We start from the raw sequence: 20,779 nt of genomic DNA on the forward strand, positions 1-20,779 counted from the left end.
AGAAATAACATTCAATGCCATAGTTGGTGATTCATTTACAGGAATGGAAAATGAAGAAGCCTGTGGTTGTTTAGTGATATAGGGAAGTCTATGGCACATGTATATGTGGGCAGAGGAATATGTAAAATTAATGACTATCTCTTGTAAAAATTACTATATTTTGATGAGACTTGGGTGTATTTGTTAAAGTTATAAGACAAGTAGTGTTTATTACTAATGAAGTGAATATCTTTATATGCACAGAAATTTTCAGGTAGTTTTTGATTTCTTTGTTTTTATTTAATAAAATATATGTTTATGTCTGCACTATTTCTCTAGAGATACAGCCAATAGTTTTACCTGTGTCTCTCAATTCTGTCACATCACATCTGTTCCAAATTTTGTTTTGGATAAAAAAGAATTGAAGGACTTGTTAGATTCAAACCATTTCATTAAAAAGGCTGCTTTCCATCAAGATTAGATGCATTTATGGCACATGTTTGAACATTGCTTATTCTTTTGTATCAGAATTAAATTCTGCGTGATAACCTTTGACGGACTTCATGAGCTGAAGCCAGATATGGTACATTTAGATGACCTAGGTAAAATTTGATTTTCACTATCAGATGCATTTGTACATAGTTGTGGCCCCAGTTTGTTTTCACCATACCACACCACCTTTGGCAGTGAATATTGTTTGGTATGCAAATTATTGAAGAGTACATTATACATGTATGTCATTATTTGACTCATTTTGCCATTTCGTGTTGTGAGTGTGTAATTAAATTTGAACTATTGTTCTGCAGTATACAGCAGCTTACAAGATGATGAGGTGAATCACTGTACATGTTGAATAGCATTAGCATTTGAGAGACACTGAAATCAATTTATAGGCATTGTTAAAAAGACATCATTGTTTAAAAGCAGTAAATCTGTCTTGATAATTCAGTTAATATAAGGGAAATCGGTACAACAACACTTCTTGTACACTCAGATTAAAACATTGCATTTCCTTTCACTTTAGTAGCAGATAAAATTGTATCTCTGAAAGACGTATAGCATAAGTTAAGAATAAATTCTGTGTGCAAAGAGCAAAGCAAGTAAAAGTTCTAACAGTTAATTATTTTATTCTAATTCTGCTGGTTTCTCCAGAACAGTCACTTTTGATTATTACTTGGATGGAGGGTAGCCACATGTGGAAAAAATTGCAGCGTGCATGCGTGCGTGCATGTGCACACACACAGACACAGACACATACATCCCTCTTCATTTTACTATTCAGTATGGGCTGGTTCCTCAAGATGTGTAACAGTTGGCAACATTACTGTGAGGTGCAAGCCAGGAGACAGCTGTAAAGAGAAGTTTAATGCAAGCAGAAGTTAGATTTATATTGTCATACTTCACAACATTACCATGAGCTCTTTGAGCTTTCAAATGACTTGTGCTTAAAACATACAGGAAATTAAAATGAAAACATTGCATGCAAATGTTACAATGTACATTGTTGTAGGGTTTAACGCCATTTTTCAACACATGATAGGCTATACATGGCGGCCAGTATTAATGGTAGAGGAAGAATCCAGGAAAACCCCAGAAAGAACCACCAACCCACGAGAAGCTACTGGCAAGCTTTCTCACATACCCACATAGGCTGAATCCGAGACTCGAACCCACGCAGACAGAGGTGAGATGGCAGTGATCCGTTACGGAGAGCACTTTAAACCACTCGGCCACTCGGGGTCCCTTGTGTAATTAAAACTTCACCAAGTATATTACATTTGTAAAACAATAACATACTATAATGGACAATAAAACATACTTAGCATTATAAACTATATGTACATAAAATTTGATGAAATTGAGATAAATGTCACACTTTTCTCAGTGTTGTGAAATTACATTGATGCAGATTAAAAAAATATGGCCTCCAAGGGCTGAACTATTCAGAGGGCTTTCTACACCAACAGATACAGTTTATAATTTTGGAATGGCCTTTTGACTGTCCATTGTCTAACATTCACCCTTTTGTTAGCACAAATTCGTTATCATTATTCCTTTTAAATTACTTGGATTGCATTTAAACTTCACATACATTAATCCCATGGTCTAGTTCATTCTGAATGAAAGTGGTGTGGCTCAAATATCCAATATGACTGCCAGAGATCATTTTAAAATTTATGTTATTGTTACTCCTCCTAAATGGATGGTCATATCAACATTAGGTTTTCACTAAAAGACTTATTATGATGTGGAGTTGGTGCTGGATAAAATATTTAATATCTTTGTTATCTCAGCTCTACTTGAACAGGGTTGGTAGTTCTTGTCAGGGTTCTTCCTCCACCTGTTATACTGGCTGCAATGTATATAACCTGTCGTGTGCTGAATGGAGTCAAACCTGCAACAACAATCATTGTCTCATATGTTGATGTAAGGAGTTTTATTTAAGAACATAATATTTTCATGGTTTTGATCCATTTTTATATCAAGCTTGCAACATGTATCATTGGTTCTTTCATAAAAATGAACAAATGTGGTGAAGAACTGTGCTGTGCTCAGTATAATGAGGACAGGGATGAGTGCTTGGCAGATTGTTTTCTAAGCCATATCTCAAATATGTGTTACAAGTTTTATGACATTACACTTATGCTAAATTGTATGAAATGGGTGTTGTGAGACAGCAACATCCATACTGTCTTTATTACAGTAGAAACTGTCTTGAAAGACTATCCCTTCTACCAAACATAATGGTCTCTCAAGACAGGTGGTCTCTCATAACAGGTCATAATACTATATATAATCAATAAATCTGTACATAGAGAACCTGGTCTCTCAAGACAGGAGGTCTCTCATATCAGAGGTCTCTCAAGACAGGTTTTACTGTATTTATGGGTGCATTTTTCACACAGCAAGGTAAACGTAAACTACCATCTGGGCCATCCTGGCAAAAGAGAAGGAAAATCAATCAGATGAAATCCCCGATGGACCAGCTTACACTATTATAGCTTTTGTTCTAGTCACGAATGTAGAAAAATGAATATTATATTTCACATCATTGCAGTTGGTCATATTTGTGTATCTTAAATCTCACCCCCACCCCCCATTTTTTCCCTCCCATTTGTCATGCCTGACTGGTATAGTATGAGAAATAACTTGCAGGTATTTCATGGCCTGGCAGCTGGCATGTTGAATCAAGTGTAACAGAGATAAACACTGCACTTCACAGGTTGACTCTCATTCCCACTTGGCTAATGTATGGTGACTCTGCTGTGGTGACGGCTCTACCAGTTATAGTTTAGAGAAAACGTACATGTACATATTGTAGTAAACATGAACCGTTTTATTCAATAACATTAGCACTACAAGTACTATTTAGCTGATGAACAGGCCAGCAAGTGCTAACTCTTTTGATAAACACCTACACTGAGGGCTTTCCATTACCTGCATACCGCCACAAGGCTAAACTACTGAACCGTGGTTACTAGGGACTACAACTGGCCTCAGTACAGTCATCACTAGATTCTCAATTTATCTACTGGTTCTTTCCTTCCTTTCTGGAGTATACATCTTCTGGCAGTTTCTGTTGGCTGGCATTGCTTGTACTATAAATTTTACACCACTGACATCTGTGTAACTTGAAGTTGTAGGATTGTGGTACTGTTCACACTTGTTTTCTGTCTCTGATTCATTTCCCTTTTGGATAGCAATGTGAGTATTGAATTTGCTCTTGTATATATCCATGCTTCTGTATGATCAAATGCATTTTTTTTTCTCTGGTTGAGCCAATACTATACTGAGAAATTCAGAAGTAGTTCAAATGCAAGTCAGGTTATACATATGCTATCATTGGGAGTTTTATGTGAGTTGGTCACAACTCTTTACCATCCCTAGTCTAGGCATGCTTGATGAGTTATCTTGAGATGCATGAATAGACAGGTGGATTGATAAGCTTTATATAATTAATGTTTTTCACAGATAAGCAGATATATAGAGCACTAACACAACAATTTCTCAAACTGCAAAGTGCTGCTTTTGTTAGACAGTAAATGTGAACTGACATGACTGCTAAGAAGCTAATACTCCAGTTTTGTTGTACATTACAGTATAACCAACAAATAGGCTTAGAGGATACAAAGCTAGTTCCTACATAACACCTAAATTCCTCAGTAGGACCCTTATAACATATTGGTATACTCATCACACCATATTGTGCAAAGAGCAGAGAGTAGAATAACATACATACATACATACATACATACATACATACATATATATATATATATATATATATATATATATATATATATATATATATATATATATATATATAAATTTTGCACTGCAATTGGTTACATCATCATCATAAAGCATTTCAAATAATAGTAAACAAAACTGAGACACGATAGCTGAACAAATTTATTTTATTGACAGCAAAATTTATATAACTTGCCAAGATTTTATGAGGTGTATGCATTTTAATCTATAGAAGGACCAAATGAAATATTCAGATATTTCTTTACTTGAATTTTTCAAAACATAGGTTGATCAGAGGTTTTCAGTTTTTTCATGTCTTATTTCTTGCTCTGATACGGTAGCATCAGTGCTTCCATCAGCAAGAAAGGAAATGAATTTACAGGAATTAAAACTTTCTCTAACTTTGCCTCTTCAGACTTGAATGAAGTAGAGAGAAGTCTGTTGCCCAGAATCTGTTTTTATAATTAGCACCAAGTTCAACAATTCTTGAAGTGTACATTACATTTCAGTCTCAGTTAGTTTTGAAAGGGCCTTTTGAAATATAGTGTCAGAAACTTGGATTTTCTGCACAGGTCTTATGTGGTCCAGGACTATCATTTGTTCAATCCTGAATTTGTCAGTTGAATTTCCAACATTTGCCAGTTTAGGATGCAGTTTGCAGATTTAACTGCAAAACATCTTCCCTTAAAAATATATGAATTCAAGCCAGCAATAACTATCAACCCAGTGTGGTTGAAAATGTCTTATTTTATCTCTCCACTTTCACATGAATTTTCCCTCTGAATCTTCCTTATTAACTTGCTTGTGATAATAATTTAGTAAACTCATCTTATTCATATATTAAATATCACTTGGCTTGATAACTACTTCTAAAGGCATTATAACATGCATTTGTTCCTTTGAATATGAACAGAGACAGCTCCATAATTAGCCTAATTGTTTTAATCATTCAACAATTATTGTTGTCATCTTTATTGTTGTTGTTCTAGGGTTTAACGCCATTTTTCAGCACAAGATAGGCTATACGTGGCGGCCAGTATAACTGGTGGAGGAAGAACCCTGGAAGAACCACCAACCCACAAGAACCTACTGGCAGGCTTTCCCACATACCGATGCTAGCCGAGCCTTGGACTCGAACCCACGCAGACAGAGGTGAGATGGCAGTGATCCAGAACAGTGAACACTTTAGACCACTCGGCCACTCGGGGCCCCTGTTGTCATCTAACCAGATAAAAAAAGAGAGCTGACACTTATCTCAAAGTGCCTTTCGTTAATTTAGTTTTACTGACTAGAAGGATTAAATTAAAGGGCAAGTAATTCACAAGGATCTAGTTTGAACAAACTTCAAAAGTTCTGGTTCTTTTTTCAAAACAGAAACTAAGCAGCGATGGCATAGTGTGCTGGTGAGTAAACACAATACAGTGAAGCCATTTATAAACATTGCTAATTAATCATACTAGCTTTGTTTTGTTTCATGTGTTTTGATTTGCCAATAATTTGGTTGCTTAGCCCACTATGAAGTCCAGGAAGTACACACATGCAAGAGGTGATAATGGCCACCAGTAGGTGTGATGCAGGATGTAAATAAAGACAAGAAGAGAGGTAGAGGCAAGCATTTGGTGTGCTAGGAGGGCATGAATGGACAGATAAATTTAGTTAAAGAGAATATGGCTTGAAAATAAGCACTTGCTGGGCCTTCTTTTTAAATTGAAAAAAAAGTGCTTGTCCTGGGCTGGAAATTTTGAAAATTGGAGTTGCCTGACTTTGAAAAGGAATAGACCAGGGTATTGTGCAATGGGATTTGCTAAGCCTGCACATATGTTTATACTCTTGCTTTTTATTTCCTTCCCCACCATGTTATGTCAGTACTTTAATTGAATCTTCAGATACTTGAGGTGGAAAAATGTCTCATCTTAATTTCTGTCCTGTTCTAATGCTTCCATATGTATGTATGTATGTATGTATGTATGTAATTTAATGGCATGCTAGCATAATATTGGCGGCTGTGTCAGCATGATTAAAGTTTTAAAAAAAGTTTAAGCTACAGTTGCAGAAATAAGATGAATGTTCCAAGTAAAAATATGTGGTACAACAAGACAAATGTTAGGTAATGGTTTTTAGAGTTGGTGTACAAGGAAGGGGCCTTCCTTTTTGGTACTTTTTTTGTTGGTTTTTACAGCACTTTTAACACTCTGACTATATCATGCAGAGGAAAAAGGACCTAAGTGCCATTTTTAGTGACATGTGCAACTAACCAGGCTGGGTATTGAACTCATGACCCTTGAATTATGAGTCTGATGCTCTACCAGCTGATAGGGTGTTTTCTGGGGATGAAACAAAATGTGTCCAGATAGCCTTCCCCCCCTTCTTATAAAAACATTCATTCTTATAACTACAGTGGTTCCTTGACTTACGAGTTTAATTCGTTCCGTGACGGAGCTCATAACTCAAATTACTCATATGTCAAATCAGTTTTCCCCATTGAAATGAATTGAAATGCCATTAATCTGTTCCGGATTCCAAAAAAACACAGCAATTTTTTTGTTACATGTTTTTAAATAAGAAAAATGTACTTATAAATAACGAATATTATATATAAAAACACAATATAGTAGAATGTACTGCAATAAACTGGTTTTATTAAGTATAATGTACGGCATTTACCTTGGAGATCAGACGACTTGAAGATGCTGATGGAGGTGGAGGAGAAAGGCTGAAGTGAATAACTGAATCTTATTCGCTGATTTTTGCCCTTTTCGCCACGCTTTCCTCACTTTCATCTGCAGGGGTTTTTGATAAAAACCTGTCCAATGAGGTCTGTTTCATCCTCTGTTTCAGAATGTTTCTGAAATGAGTTAGGCAAGTGTCATTAAATAGAGCTGTCGCATGCCCAGTTGCAACTTTTTCTGGGTGTTTCTTCTGAATAAAGTCTGAAAGTTTCTCCCACATTTCCAACATTTCCTTTATCTCACTTGTAGGGATAACCTCTGCCGCCTCCGCATCACCTATTTCCTGCAAAACCTCCATGTGCTGCTGCGTCTGTAGCTCCTTTAGCTCCTCCGTTGTCAGTTCCTCGGAGTGCTCCTCGATGAGCTCGTTGATGTCACCTTCATCCATGTCCAGGCCCATGGACTTGCCGAGGGATACAATCTCCTCCACCACTGCTGCTTCGGGTTTGAGTCTTTGAAAGTCCGTTTCAGACACAACCTCAGGCCACAGCTTCTTCCATGCAGAGGTCAAGGTCCTCTTTGTAACACCCTGCCAGGCCATATTGATAATTCTGAGGCATATCACGATGTTATAGTGGTCCTTCCAAAACTCTCGAAGGGTGAGGTTTGTGCTCTCCATCACCTCAAAGCAGCGGCGGAACAGGTGCTTGGTGAAGAGCTTCTTGAAATTAGAAATCACCTGCTGGTCCATGGGCTGCAGGATAGGGGTGGTGTTGGGTGGAAGGTAGAGAACCTTTATAAACTTGAACTCTTCAAGGATGTCATCTTCGAGGTTAGGTGGGTGAGCAGGTGCATTGTCCAGGATGAGAAGGGCTTGCAGGGGTAGGTTATTTTCCTGGAGATATTTCTTAACGTCTGCACCAAAGACCAAATTCACCTACTCCACAAAGAACTGCCTGGTGACCCACGCCCTCGGGGGGTGCCCTCCACATAACCTGCAGTTTCTCTTTCAGAATTTTATGTGATTTAAAGGCTCGGGGGTTTTCCGAATGATAAACGCGCAGCGGCTTAATCTTGCAGTCTCCGCTCGCATTGCTGCACAGTGCGAGGGTTAGCCTATCCTTCATGGGTTTGTGGCCTGGCATCCTCTTCTCCTCTGCCGTTATATAAGTCCTCCTTGGCATCTTCTTCCAGAAGAGTCCTGTCTCGTCACAGTTGAAGACTTGCTGGGGGATGTATCCTTCTGCTGCTATAATTTCAGCAAAAGTTTTGAGGTAATCCTCAGCTGCCTTCATATCCGTGCTCGCTGCCTCACCATGCCTGACAGCGGAGTGAATGCCGGTCCTCTTTTTAAAATTCTCGAACCAGCCCCGACTGGCTTTAAACTGCTCGCCTGATGCCTCGTCCGTCGAAGTGCCTGGGGTCTGCTGCAGCAAATCATCGTAAATAGCTCGTGTCTTCTCGCAGCTACTGCAAGCTGCTTCTCCGTCAGCCACACCATCAGCAGCTTCTCCATATTTTCATGGATAGGTGTCCGCTGTTTAGAAATTATTTTAACGCCCTAGGCTGGCATTAAAGCCTTTATAGACTCCTTTTGCTTCAGTATGGTGCAGATCGTAGAAGTGCTACGCTCGTACTGCTTCGCCAAGTCGACTACATGCACACATTGGTCATGTTTTTCGATAATTTCTTTCTTTAATTCAATGCACATCATCCGCTTCTTCTTCACAGCACTGTCCTTCGCACTCACTTTCTTTGGATCCATGGTTGGAAAAACGTTTTGCAAAATAACTGCAAGCACAAATGCGAGCACAACACTGATGCTTCCACTGCGAGCTAACCGCTTAAAGTGAACAAGTGAGACACAGGATGCTGGGGGGATGTTGCGACGTTCACTGTGGCATTCGCTGCGCCAACTAGCGGTGGGGTATCAGAAGCTGACTCGTAACCCAAATTTTAGCTCTCAACTCAAAGCAAAAAATCGTCCGAGAGACGGCTCGTATCTCGAAAAACTCGTTAGTTGGGACACTCGTAAGTCAAGGAACCACTGTACCTCATTGAAATTATTAAAACTCACTTGTAAATAACACATGTCTGCTCGTTGACAGTTTTAATAAAAACAAACTACCTCATCTTAAGCCTGGACCCCATTGTGATTATCCCACTCCCTCAAAAAAAACCCTAAAATAAAATACAAAACAGAAACAAACCAAAAAACCACTGCCCCATGTAAAAACATCCATAAATTGGTCATGTTGAAGTTAATCATGAATATTTTTTTAGATTTTGCCATGTTTTCTTTTAGCAAACAGTAATGGATTTAAACTGGGTGTGTGTGTGTGAGGTGAGGGAGAGGGAGTCCAGACTTTTCTAGTTGTAAATGGATTTTGTTGTTAAATTTAATCAAAACAAACTACCCCTTCTTAAGCGTGAAACCCTTTGTGTCCTCCCACCCCACCCCTTGTAAAAAGATAAGTCTTGTTCAACTAGTGACCTTGGTCTTGCAGAAAATTGGTCATTGATGCAAAACAAGCAGAAACTGTTGACACCTGTGACTGACTTCATCTTAAATTAGATAGATGATTCCATCACCCATTCAGATTTTGTTCACAAGGTTTAGTTGGGAAGGATTTTTTATATTATATATCATTTTATTGCTTGGTCATACAGAGGTCATGAAAGTGCTAGATTTGCTGCTCACAACAGGACAGGTGGCAGTAAAAATGTATAGCTTGGGGAGACAACCCAGATTATGATATGTACTGAATATACACATTGGTACAGGCACTCAGTTTCAGTCTACAAATATAACAACAACTGAAAACTGTGTGACCCACCCCTTTCCTCGAAGAAATTGTCAAGCCTTCCATTGATAGGTTTCACTGTATCGCTGTATGGGTTTGTTCCTCAAGTTACACTACGGACACTCTTTTAATCTTTAGGCAGGTGTAAAATTTCTTCATATTGCCTGCAGTTGAATTTAACCTCAAGCAGGTTGAGATAGTTGTATTTCTAAGTACGATGTCACTGAAGTTGTAAATGTCAGGAGGTATGTTTTGTGAGGAACATATCATCTTTTATTTTACTTAAAAGGTTGCAAATGCAACTCATTTGTAATACTGCTGACAGCTCTGATAAGTCGACTTTTTGTTCTGATGAATACCCAAATATTTTTGCACCATGGTGTGGTCATTGTTAGATAGCTTTATGGTTCAGACTGTACATGTACTCTTGTTTGATACCTGTATTAAAAGCTGGGCTTCGCTGGGTTTTTAGTTACCTATTACAAAAATGCTTAGGTATTGAGTGAAGCAGATTAAGAAAGTGGAAAGTCATGTTTGAAATGATATCTTTCTACAGCCAACCTTAGTGGGCAGTGACACCTTCATAGCAGTCACATTTCAGACTGTCATTGGCAGCGTTGCTGTTTTCATCATGAACAGGTTGCTACGGTTTTGGATTAACCTTTTAATTTGTATATATTTCTTAAACCTTATGATTGATTGTTATATTTGTGATAAATCAGGAAAATTAATTGTATATTCACTTGCTACTTTTATATTGGGGTCAACTCAAGGTCTCAGTCCAGAAAATGCTTGCTTTTATAAATTTAGCATCACTAAAATCTCTTGCCAAACAGACCGCTCTTAATGACCTAAATGTTTAGAGCATCTGCCTTGGATGCGGGAGGTTGTTGGTTCAAACCTTGACAGAGTCATTCCAAAGAATTTAAAAAGTGATGATAGCAGCTGCCTTGCTTGTCACTCAGCATTAAGTGGTTACTGTTAGGACTAGTTGTTCAGGTGGGACATGATACCACATGTCTGTGGTATGACTGCCCCCCTCCAGTGCTTGACATCACTTTAAACTGATACACTGCAGACATCATAGCGATATGGCTGAAAAATTGTTAAAGCTATGTTGAAAATCCATATCACTTACCAAACATGATTCAGTGTACTTAAAAAGAAAAACATATTGTCTCATTCCTTCAAGCCCAATCATTTGTACCAGGAGTGGTGATCAGATGCTAATAAGAAGCAAGAAAGGTACATGCTTGTCTTCTGGATAAAGAACAAAAGAGTTTTTTTTAAGAAATTATCACAGAGTTGTATTATTATTTTAGCATGGAGAGGATGGCATGAAACATACTGCTATATGCAAATGATACCAGTGACAATTCCATGTCAGACATTTTGTTTAGTTTCACCAGTATACAGCAGATAAAATCACTTGATGATATTAAAGTTACTGAAGTGAACATACTTCAGTTCTTTTAGAAACAAATCTGTAATTTATTTATTCAGAGTATATCATGTAATATAAAAAGTGACCAAGGCATCTTTTGCCAAGGCTATGCCCACACCACATTCTATCCTTATTGATGTTGGCTCTTTTTATTGTTAGATTAATTTGTGTATTATTACAAAAACTTCAATTTGCTTTTTTTTGTTTCCTTATTGTTCTATCAGCTGGCTGATGTATGCATTTTTGCATGATTACTTCATCAAGAAAGATAAGCTGGAGTCGTTGCATTAGTAAAATAGTAAAACCTTTTCATCTGTTCAGAAGGAGTCAGGGAATATGGTGGCAGCACAACAAGGGGTGGTGGTGGGGTTTGCCACCTCCTGGGTCTGCTACATTTCCTATATTTCCTGGTACTTTGTTTTCTACTTAAACCTTGGCAGTTGAAGTAAAATAACACACTGAATATATGTTGTACCCACTGACTTTTGGATAATTATATATATGTTTTTAACAGAAGTGAAGTTTCTAGCAGAGGATATTTTTGTTCACCATTCTCTACTGGTTCATACTGCAGCTTGCTTCTAGGCAGGAGATAAAGCAACCCTGTTGTGGGCTAACTTAACCACCTGCTAAAGCATTTAAATGTTTAAGTGGCTCAAGATGACAAGTCAGGAACCTGATGTTATGAGATTGCAAGCCAATTTTTGGCATCACAGACTGTGGGAAATGGGTGGATTCCATAACTCTTATATCTCTATGATTGCATCTTTGTTGCTCTGTTTAAGGGTGTGGCAGTCTTATGCAGGAACTAGACAATATTTGCTCATGGATTCCATTGGAACTTAGCATCTAGTTCCATCTGCCAAAAAAGATTTTGCAGCATGAACAGAAATTTAATAGTGCTCCTTCCCAACATAGTGAATTATGTAAGCTAAATTCATTATATAACATGTATAAATCCAGTCCAGAGAAACTGATTATTTTCAATGATCGTCTTCTTGTGCCAAATTGGATAATATCAGAAATAAGATATATTAAGAAGTCTCCCTGTCTGAACTAATCGATTTTCATAAAAGATAAATATATGTAATATATATAATACACATGAATATAACATATAAAGAAGCAAATTCATATAAAACAATAAAAACAAAGTATGCATGTATTAATAAAAGTCAGTTGAGATAAGTATTTTTGCATTTCGGATAATTTTTCCATAGTTGAGATTATTTGGAGGTACTTAAAATGTGATATTCTTATGTTATTCTTAAAAATGTAATCAACAAAAGACACTAGAAACAGCAAATTCAATATGTATGTATGCATGTATTTGATTTTAAAAGCTACCATCTGCTTTCACAAACTTTATGAAAATCATCCCATCATTATCTTGAAAGATATTACTGGTTTTAAGCTCCCCACACCCTCGAAAAGTTAATCAATTATCTCCTAGAACAGGTTAGTTTCAAATGCACAAACCACTGTCTGTTGCCTGTTATGTTGGTATCTTGGTAGAATTACGAAAATGTTTGGTTTTTTATGGTACAGCAACACAATTAACTTATTTAGTGCCAAAACAGTTGGTGTAAAGTGCCTAGCCCAATGGTTCACCAGCCCGTCTGACCTAAGGCTGATCCAGTTGTAGGCTTTGAACCTGCATTTTTTAAGTTACGCGTCTGGCATTCTAGTCATTGAGCTGTTTTAGGTCCCGTACAGGTAGCAAACAATATATGTATTATTTTGATTGCATGGCCAGTGTAATGCAGCAATAGCAGCATGCTAATATGATAAACTGTGTCATTAAAAAATATTGTCCAGTTTCTTTTTTTTTAGAAAAAGTTGGGTCAGAGGGTGGGAATAAAATTTTCTTTGTTGATTTTCATCCCAGTATTTACACAAAGTGAACCACAGTTTAAGTGACTTAGTGACTCATTAGATGATTTTAGTATCACTCATTAACATGATACTATGTGACAGATATCTGCTCTCAGTATAATTACCTAAATCACTTGCATTCACAATAAATTTGAAGCTGTTTGTGATTACTGAATAGCATTTAAAGGTCCAGCAGGCACTTTAAAATATTTGGATAATAGTAAGTGCCTTATGAGCATTGTTTACAATAATTTGACCATCACACAGACTGCTCCAGTGGCTATGTGATTAGAGTGTCCGCCTCAGATGTGGGAGGTCATGGGTTTGATCCCAGGCTGAGTCATACCAAAGACTTACAGCTGTCTCGCTTGACACACAGCATTAAGAGGTTATTGTTAGGACTGGTTGGCCTGGTGTCAGGATAATGTGACTGGGTGGGACATCATGCTCCAGTGCTAGACATCACTATAAACTGCCAAATTGCAGACATCGTAGCGATGTGACTGAAAATTTGTTAAAGCTACATTAAAAATCCAAATCACACACACTCATGCACTCACTGACTATTGAACAAAATGAAATTAGGAAGGGTCAAAATATTTTAAAAAACCTGGATTTTATTTTTTCATTAGTGGTGGGGAGTAAAATTTTCAGTCAGCAAGCGAAAAAAATAGTTGAGAATTTTGTACATACCTATTTTTCTTCAAAGCTTGTTCATCTGTCAGCAGAGAGGGGTTAAAGTCTCTGCTTGTACAGAGTATTATATAAGTCGCATATTCACAGTGAAAGTTACAGCTTAATGATTTAGAGTTAGATGAAAGATATGGATTTTTTTTCATGGTCTGCCATGCATAGTTAAGTTATTTGCTGTATTGCAAAATGTTCAAATTATTGTTGCAGGATATTTATATCAGGGTCTGTATTTGATAGGCATGTGATACAGTCAGTGTACATTGAAGAAAATTCCTGGGATGCATTTATGTCTTAAAGAGATGTGTCTATTTAATATGTGTTAAATTTCAGTTTGCAGTGAGATCTTTTAAGTTGGAAGCATATCAGAATTGTGTGAATTAATGTTGTTGCAAAGAATGTTGTACAGAGATTAGAATGACATTGTGAGTAGGCTTTTGAGATGAAATGGAATGATTTAAAACATCTTGGCAGACACGTAGGTAAACTACAAAGAATTTAAATTACTTTTGTAAAATAATTTTTTTCCTCTCAATTTTGTCACTTTCAGAGGATTATAAAGAATATACTGGTTTCAGATTGTACTTGCAAAAATATAGCCATTGCCTTTTGAACTAAATCCATTTCTTCATCATTTATTAATTGCCTGAACTAGGTAAGTGTTGTTGGAACATAAAACTTTCAAAACCGTTTTAGCAATGTGATATGGGTTATTAATAATAGATGAAGAATTATTTGCCTACAGAGATATTATTGAGCTGCATCATGTCAAGAAATCACAGAAGCTACCCTCCAGATATTGGTTTGCCGCAGGACAGTCTGCCAGAGTGTTGTTGCTTGTGGTCTAGAACTTGAAGGATATCATTGCTGAGGAGGAAAAGAATCAAGGTGTATGTGTATACACCAGAGAGGGAGGGAGGGAGTAAGACACATGCTTGATGACTAGTTGTTGTTGGCCCGCTGAATAAGAGGGAGAGAGTGAGAGTGTAAGTGTGTTCTCGTGCACACACAAGCATTAATTTTCCACTTGACAATTGCAAGCAGTTGTTCTAAGGTTTGTATGGGGTGGGGTGGGGTTGTTTTGTTGTTTGCTACTTGAACAAGCTATTTTAAAAAAGAAAAATTGTGAGTTGCATAAAACCATGGCTTCAAACTCTCGAGGCATCAAAGCAACATAGATACCTATTAAACCTGAATCCTTAGAGCTTATATAAATAATTAGAAGGAACTGTCTCTCTCTCCATCGCACACACACACACACATGTAGAGCATTGAAAGTGCTTTTACAGCCCTCTTGTCCATGGTACAGGTAGTTGAAAATATAAAAATTTGACCCTGGAAATGTTGTTTGGAACATGTTGCCCAATTTTGTTTCTTTTGGTAAATTTGTTAGATCATGAACATTATGTAAAAATACAATCTAAACTGTTATTTTAGGGATTCTTTTTACCAGATGTCATACATAATATCAAGCAAAACAAACAAAAAATATGCGTATTTTTGATTGCACTGGTTTTAAAAATAGGGTAGGTAGTTTTTTTTTTTTAACCATGGGGGAAAAAAGTGCCAGGGTTGGCAGTGAGAAATACAGATGGTCAGCTGACTGGAACTCCACATATTTTTATTGTTTGATCTAATCCTAATCTTTGATATGCATATACATGTAGTCAGTTGTAGTGCTCCAGTTTATTGGTTATTGGATGGGTCATTGGAATTTTGAATGTATTCACCTCTTAACCTTAGGTGAGTACCTAACAATTTTTCAAGGTTTTATTTTAAGGTTTTCATTTGCATATATTTCCTAATGCCATAAATAGTTGCATCATATTTGGCATGACTTTGGTTTAAACTAAGATGAATCATTCTGCCATAAGTTCGTCACCCTTTCATCTTGGGGTCATATAAAAGTTGTATTGAAGTTTTTTGTTAAGTGTTTCATTTGCATATATTTCCTAAACCACTTGATAGATTTCCTTATTTGGGACATGTCTTTGTGAAACTGAAGCTGTTCATTATAACACATGTGCTTTCCCTTTGAAATAGAGCCAAGGTCACAAAAATTTAAAGTGGCAGAGTGGTCTAAAGCGCTTACCGTTACTGTTCATTGCCAACTCAGTTCTGTGGGGGGGGGGGTGTTTGAGTCCCAGGTAAGGCCATTGTGGGTATGTGAGAAAGCTTGCCAGTAGCTTTTTGTGGGTTAGTGGTTCTTTCTGGGGTTTTCCCTGGTTCTTCCTCCAACATTTATACCGTCTGCCAAGTATAGCCTATTTTGTGCTGAGAAAAGGCATTAAACACTGCAGCAACAACACAAATTTATATGTATAAATATATTTCCCAAAACATTGGATTTTGTTAATTCACGAATTAATCAGTATGAAGTTTGAAAATTTGCATTAGTTTTTTCATTTGCTTATAGTACACCCATTGATGGATCATCATAGTGTACCTGGGAGAAGTCAATATGAAGCTTAGACAAATAATTCTAACAATGCACTTGTCCCTTTCACTTTGAACTGAAGGTCACAGTCTGAAAAATGCATTAAGGTTTTGGATATAGTTTACAGAGAAGTGGACCCCAGAAACCTCAAAAAACTGAATTTTTTTAAAGAAGTGATGAATGGCTCTATCCTGACCCCACAAAAGTGCTATTTATTGAATATTTGTTTGATAGACTAGCCTAAGTGGTCAAGAAAGTGTTAGAGATTTCTTAGCACTTACCAGTATGTTTTTTTTATTACTTTCACTTTACCTTTTTTTTTCTTCATTTTATTTAGAAACCAAATTAAAGCATTCATCATTTGTATCAAATGCTAATAAATGTTATGCTCACAATGGAGATAATATTTTAACTGGTTTATCTCTTGGGCTGCAAATATTTTTTGAAACCTTGAAAACACCTATTAAAAAAAACAAACAGTAAAAATGTGTTAAGTTGAATTTAACTTCTTTCCCCGAGTATAATTTGTATTAATTTCCTAAACCCCTTGATTAATTTGCATACTTGTGTTGATTAATGTTGAAGCTAAGAGCTTTCATTCTGTGACATGCTTGCTCTATCTTTGTGACCTTGGGGTCAAGCTTACCTGGTGTACATTAATGCTTGTCTGCAGACTTTGCTCTTGTTATATATACTGCTGAGTGGAATCATGGGAACAAAAATAAAGGACATCATTAGAATTAGCTCTCATCCTGAAAATCATAGGAATAACTTGCAAAAATTGAGCTAAAATGTTAACTGGCCTGCCAGACCTTCTGCCTAAAATATCAGTTGACCAAGTAAAAAGGCCATATCCATGGGCTTCAGGGCCAGTGGCTAAATTGGATATTTAGATAATTCTGCAATAGAAAAGGGAATTTCTCCTTGAATTCTCATTTTCAAAATGGACCATTTCTACCAGAAATGAGAATTTAACAGCATATGTTTATGTTAGAAAAGGCCAGGTAGTAAAAACTGTCAAAGAGCTGTGGGGGATGTTGCAGCTCATCACTTCGGTTTCATCTCAATAATTAATGACAGTATTGCTTCTCTAATCCCATGGGTTTTCTTAATTTCAGTAGCTTTTACATAGGCTTAGTGAATATGGCATATTCTGCCTAATAATCTTGATGTCATATACCATAGTCTCCACATAATAGTGGGGAAAATCAATCAACTAACAGATCGAGACTTCACTTGGATATGAAGGGGTGATTGGTTTTGATTTACTAATGGAAAGATGATAGGTTTTTATATTGGAATCAGATATGGGGATAGACATGACTGGAGTGTGCTGAAATATTTGTGCTGAGGGAATTGAGGATTGGTGGAGTTCTAGTTTTCAGAAATGTCAGCATTTATGCTGTTCAGATCATTTTCATCAGTGACAATTGAAAATTGCCACGGTAAATTGCTGAAGAAAATTGCTCTCATTTAGAGTCAATTATGAACATTGTGCCTTTGGACTGAGCCTCTGTTGTTGAATATAGTGTGTGTAGTAATGTACAATAGCTCTTTTCCGTTTCTACCACTGGTGCAACCTGAGTACTTCCTCACGTGCAGTTGCTGCTACCAAGTGCCTGTGTTGCCACCACAAGGATACTGCATTGTGCAGCAGGTAGGAGGAGGAGAAACGGGTGGGAGAATATGGTTTGGTAAATGTTGTGTCTTCACTAGCTTTTTTTAATCAGTGTGAGATTGTCTGTGTATTTTTTAAATTCTATTTGGCAATGAAACAGGCAGCAAAATGTCTAAGGTAGGTGGTCAATTTTGGTAAATATGAACAGTGTACATGTATTTAGAAACTGTACAGATAACTTCAAAATGCTGCTGCATGACAGTATGTTTGTTCTTAGTTTCCTATGGTCACTTGAAGTATGTGTGCAGTAACTGAGAGGTATTGTTGCCTTTGTTTTTAGACAAATGTTTTTGTAACAGAAGCATTTTATTTCTTTATCCAGTGGTTTTACATGGATGATGGGGACCCAGGTGGCCAAGTGGTTTAAGGTTCTCACCTTTACAGACCACTGGCATCTCACCTCTGTCTCTGGGGGTGCAAGTCTTGGGCTCAGCCAGCGTGGGTATCTGGGGAAGGCTTGCCAGTAGCTTCCCATTGGTTCATAGTTCTTCCTGGGGTTTTCCTGGGCTCTTTTTGCACCAGATAAGCAGTTATTATGTGCTGAACTATGGCATTAACCCTACAACAACAGCAGCATGGATGAAGTGTTGACTGAATAGGATGCTTATGGTCCCAGTTTTCTTCAAGTTAGTAAATATGGAATTTATAGTACTTGGCATTGCCAGGGATTGAAAATTCACTTGCCCAACTTGAAAATGGCAAGTGAAAATTTCAAGCAGTTGAGTGAATTTTCCTATCACTCACCTGCCCAAGCACTGAGTGCTGATACATAGCTAAACAGTGTTTATCTTTAGTGTTCATTTGAGAATCTTGCTGATATTATTTAGTGAAAGTTCATAGTTTCCACCCGAAGTTTGTTTCCATTTTTGTTCAAGCTCATTCAAGTTCTTTGCTCTCCCTCCTTAATACCATAGTATTCACATACCCAGCCAACTCATCTCCCCAGTAGTTTACACCACCTCCCCATTGCATTTTAAAAGCAAAATGTATTAAGGATATTGAAAAAATGCCAAAAAAAATTGGTTCATTCTGCACCTGAATGGGTGGGTGGGTATTAGACAAATGCTGTAAAACTGGCCTAAATTTGTAATAAAAAGTGGGTCACAGAATAGTATCTAGAAAACTATAACTGGGTGAGGTTTTCTGGCAAGAAGAAATGGTCAGTACTTACCTGAGTGGGTGAGTGGATTACCAGTATTAACTCCTTATCCCCTGGAGGTTTTTGTCATTTTCGCCTGAAATGTGAGTAGGAAACACATTTTGGGTCTATTTCTGAATACTTTCTAATACACTGACTTCCAAGAGATTTCCCATTAACCTAATGCCTAGTTGTGTTAGAAACATTGTTTTTCGTTGGCTATTTCACTCGTACAGGAGCAGAAGGGTAAAAGTTGGAGTTTTTTGGGTATTTTTTGTGTTTTTTTGGTGCTTAATGGACCCATTATTTTCGCATCGAGACCACTCTTATTCCAAATGCCCATCTTGTCCTGTTTTTTGCAAAGGTTCACCTGTCTGTGTGCAGTTCAGACCAGTCTGCCTTAGATTTGAGGCCAAAAAGTCTAAAATCTGGACACGAAATCGTATTCCGACTACGGCCGAGTTTTGGGTGGAACAAAATTGGATCAAAAAAAGTAGTTTTTTTCCTCTGTATTTTGTAGTGCAACTAGAACATCCAGATTATTTGGTATCATTGTAGAGCTACATCTGTCTACCTTTCTATAATACCACCCACTTTAGTGTATCGTACATGACCTTGATGCTACAGAGCTCGACAGTAAGCTAATACCTCCTGACATGTAAACGTGGCACCAAGGGTTAATGAGTTAATGATAGTTCAATTCCTTGCTATTTTCCAGCCATGTTTAGCCTATTATGTGCTGATAAATGGCATCAAGCCCCACAAAACCAAACATACCTTGCAGTTTTCACTAAGATTGTAAACAGGTTGCAGAATGTTTTGAATAGATAGCCCCCAAAATTTCAGGCATGAAAGATAATATTTCGGAACAAAACATGTACCAAATTTAGCAAGTTGGCAGCTTGTAATGAGATCTCTATGTTGCTGTTCGAGTGACTCATTTACATCACAGACCTATTATACAATATCAGTTTGAAAGTGGTAATGATGTTTATATATTCTTATTCAAGAATGTTTTTGTCATCCTGCACATTCAGCATTGAGTTCTATTTAAAACGAAAAGAGAAAATGAAAAACCAGATACATGTTTGTTCTTGCTAATATTTCCATAGGCTGGTTGTTTCAGTGACAGCTTTTTAATTTTCTGGACCACAGATCAGATTGAAAGAAACTTGCATGTACACCTTTTAGCAAGTATATTATAATATAAAAAATTGAAGAACATTAGTTCCATCAAGCAATATTAGCTAAACTTGATTAGATTGGCTTGATTTTGATTGGAGGTGAACAAGGTTCTGTTAGTTCTTTAATCATGAGCCCACTCACCTGATACAAGTACAGAATTATGCCTCAGTTGTCATGGCTGTTCTGTGTAAACTGCTGCCCATCAGCCCACTGTCTGCATCAGTCATGCTGTGCAGTGACTACTTCACATATTGATTTCACTTCTGCCCTAATGAAGCCAGAGTTGACAATCTCAAAAAACATCCACCTTCCATGAACATTGCCATTCTAGTAGCTGAATTCTGGTATCTAGGGATAAATTCTATTTTGCTTCTGGGGAAAGTAGTTTTTTTTTAACTGGGCTGCTCCTGACCTGACAATAATTCATTCAGCTGGGAACCCAAGTAGACTTTTGTAGACAGGTGGGTATCTGTAGTTTGTGTATACAGTTTGTCTTCTTGCAAATAATGTCACAGAGAAATAAAGGATTGTTATTGTTTGTGTCAGAAGCAAGTCTTTGGATGTGTTAACCAGGATCTATTCTAGAACTGAAATTTAGGGTGTATATTCTCCCCTCCATTTATTATAAG

At 37.2% G+C, this 20,779-nt stretch overlaps 1 protein-coding gene and 1 long non-coding RNA gene across 17 annotated transcripts in view; one reads left to right on the forward strand and one right to left on the reverse strand.

Annotated features, from left to right (window-relative positions):
* LOC149807017 (polypyrimidine tract-binding protein 1-like) overlaps positions 1–20,779 on the forward strand; it is a 204,118-nt gene that overhangs the window by 97,560 nt on the left and 85,779 nt on the right. Inside the window, exon 1 of one of the 16 annotated variants that reach the window (XM_089960779.1) lies at positions 3,211–3,684. The exons of 13 other annotated variants lie outside the window; for them this stretch is intronic. Coding sequence is in view for 2 of the 3 variants with exons in the window: in XM_089960755.1 (XP_089816881.1) it covers positions 17,690–17,806 (117 nt within the window). In the remaining variant the exon portion in view is untranslated. Of the gene's footprint in view, positions 1–3,210; positions 3,685–17,674; positions 17,807–17,920; positions 17,945–20,779 lie in introns of those variants that run through there. 2 more of the 16 variants (XM_089960755.1, XM_089960775.1) reach the window with 2 other exon arrangements.
* LOC149807019 (uncharacterized) lies at positions 140–20,605 on the reverse strand. The gene is made up of 3 exons (XR_016421642.1): positions 20,292–20,605; positions 18,999–19,062; positions 140–1,328 (listed from the first exon to the last, which is right to left on the reverse strand). It is a non-coding gene; the product is annotated as an uncharacterized LOC149807019 (long non-coding RNA).

The sequence above is a fragment of the Sinohyriopsis cumingii genome, chromosome 1, assembly GCF_028554795.1.
Source record: "Sinohyriopsis cumingii isolate HCF-2022 chromosome 1, ASM2855479v2, whole genome shotgun sequence".
Classification (NCBI taxonomy): domain Eukaryota; kingdom Metazoa; phylum Mollusca; class Bivalvia; order Unionida; family Unionidae; genus Sinohyriopsis; species Sinohyriopsis cumingii.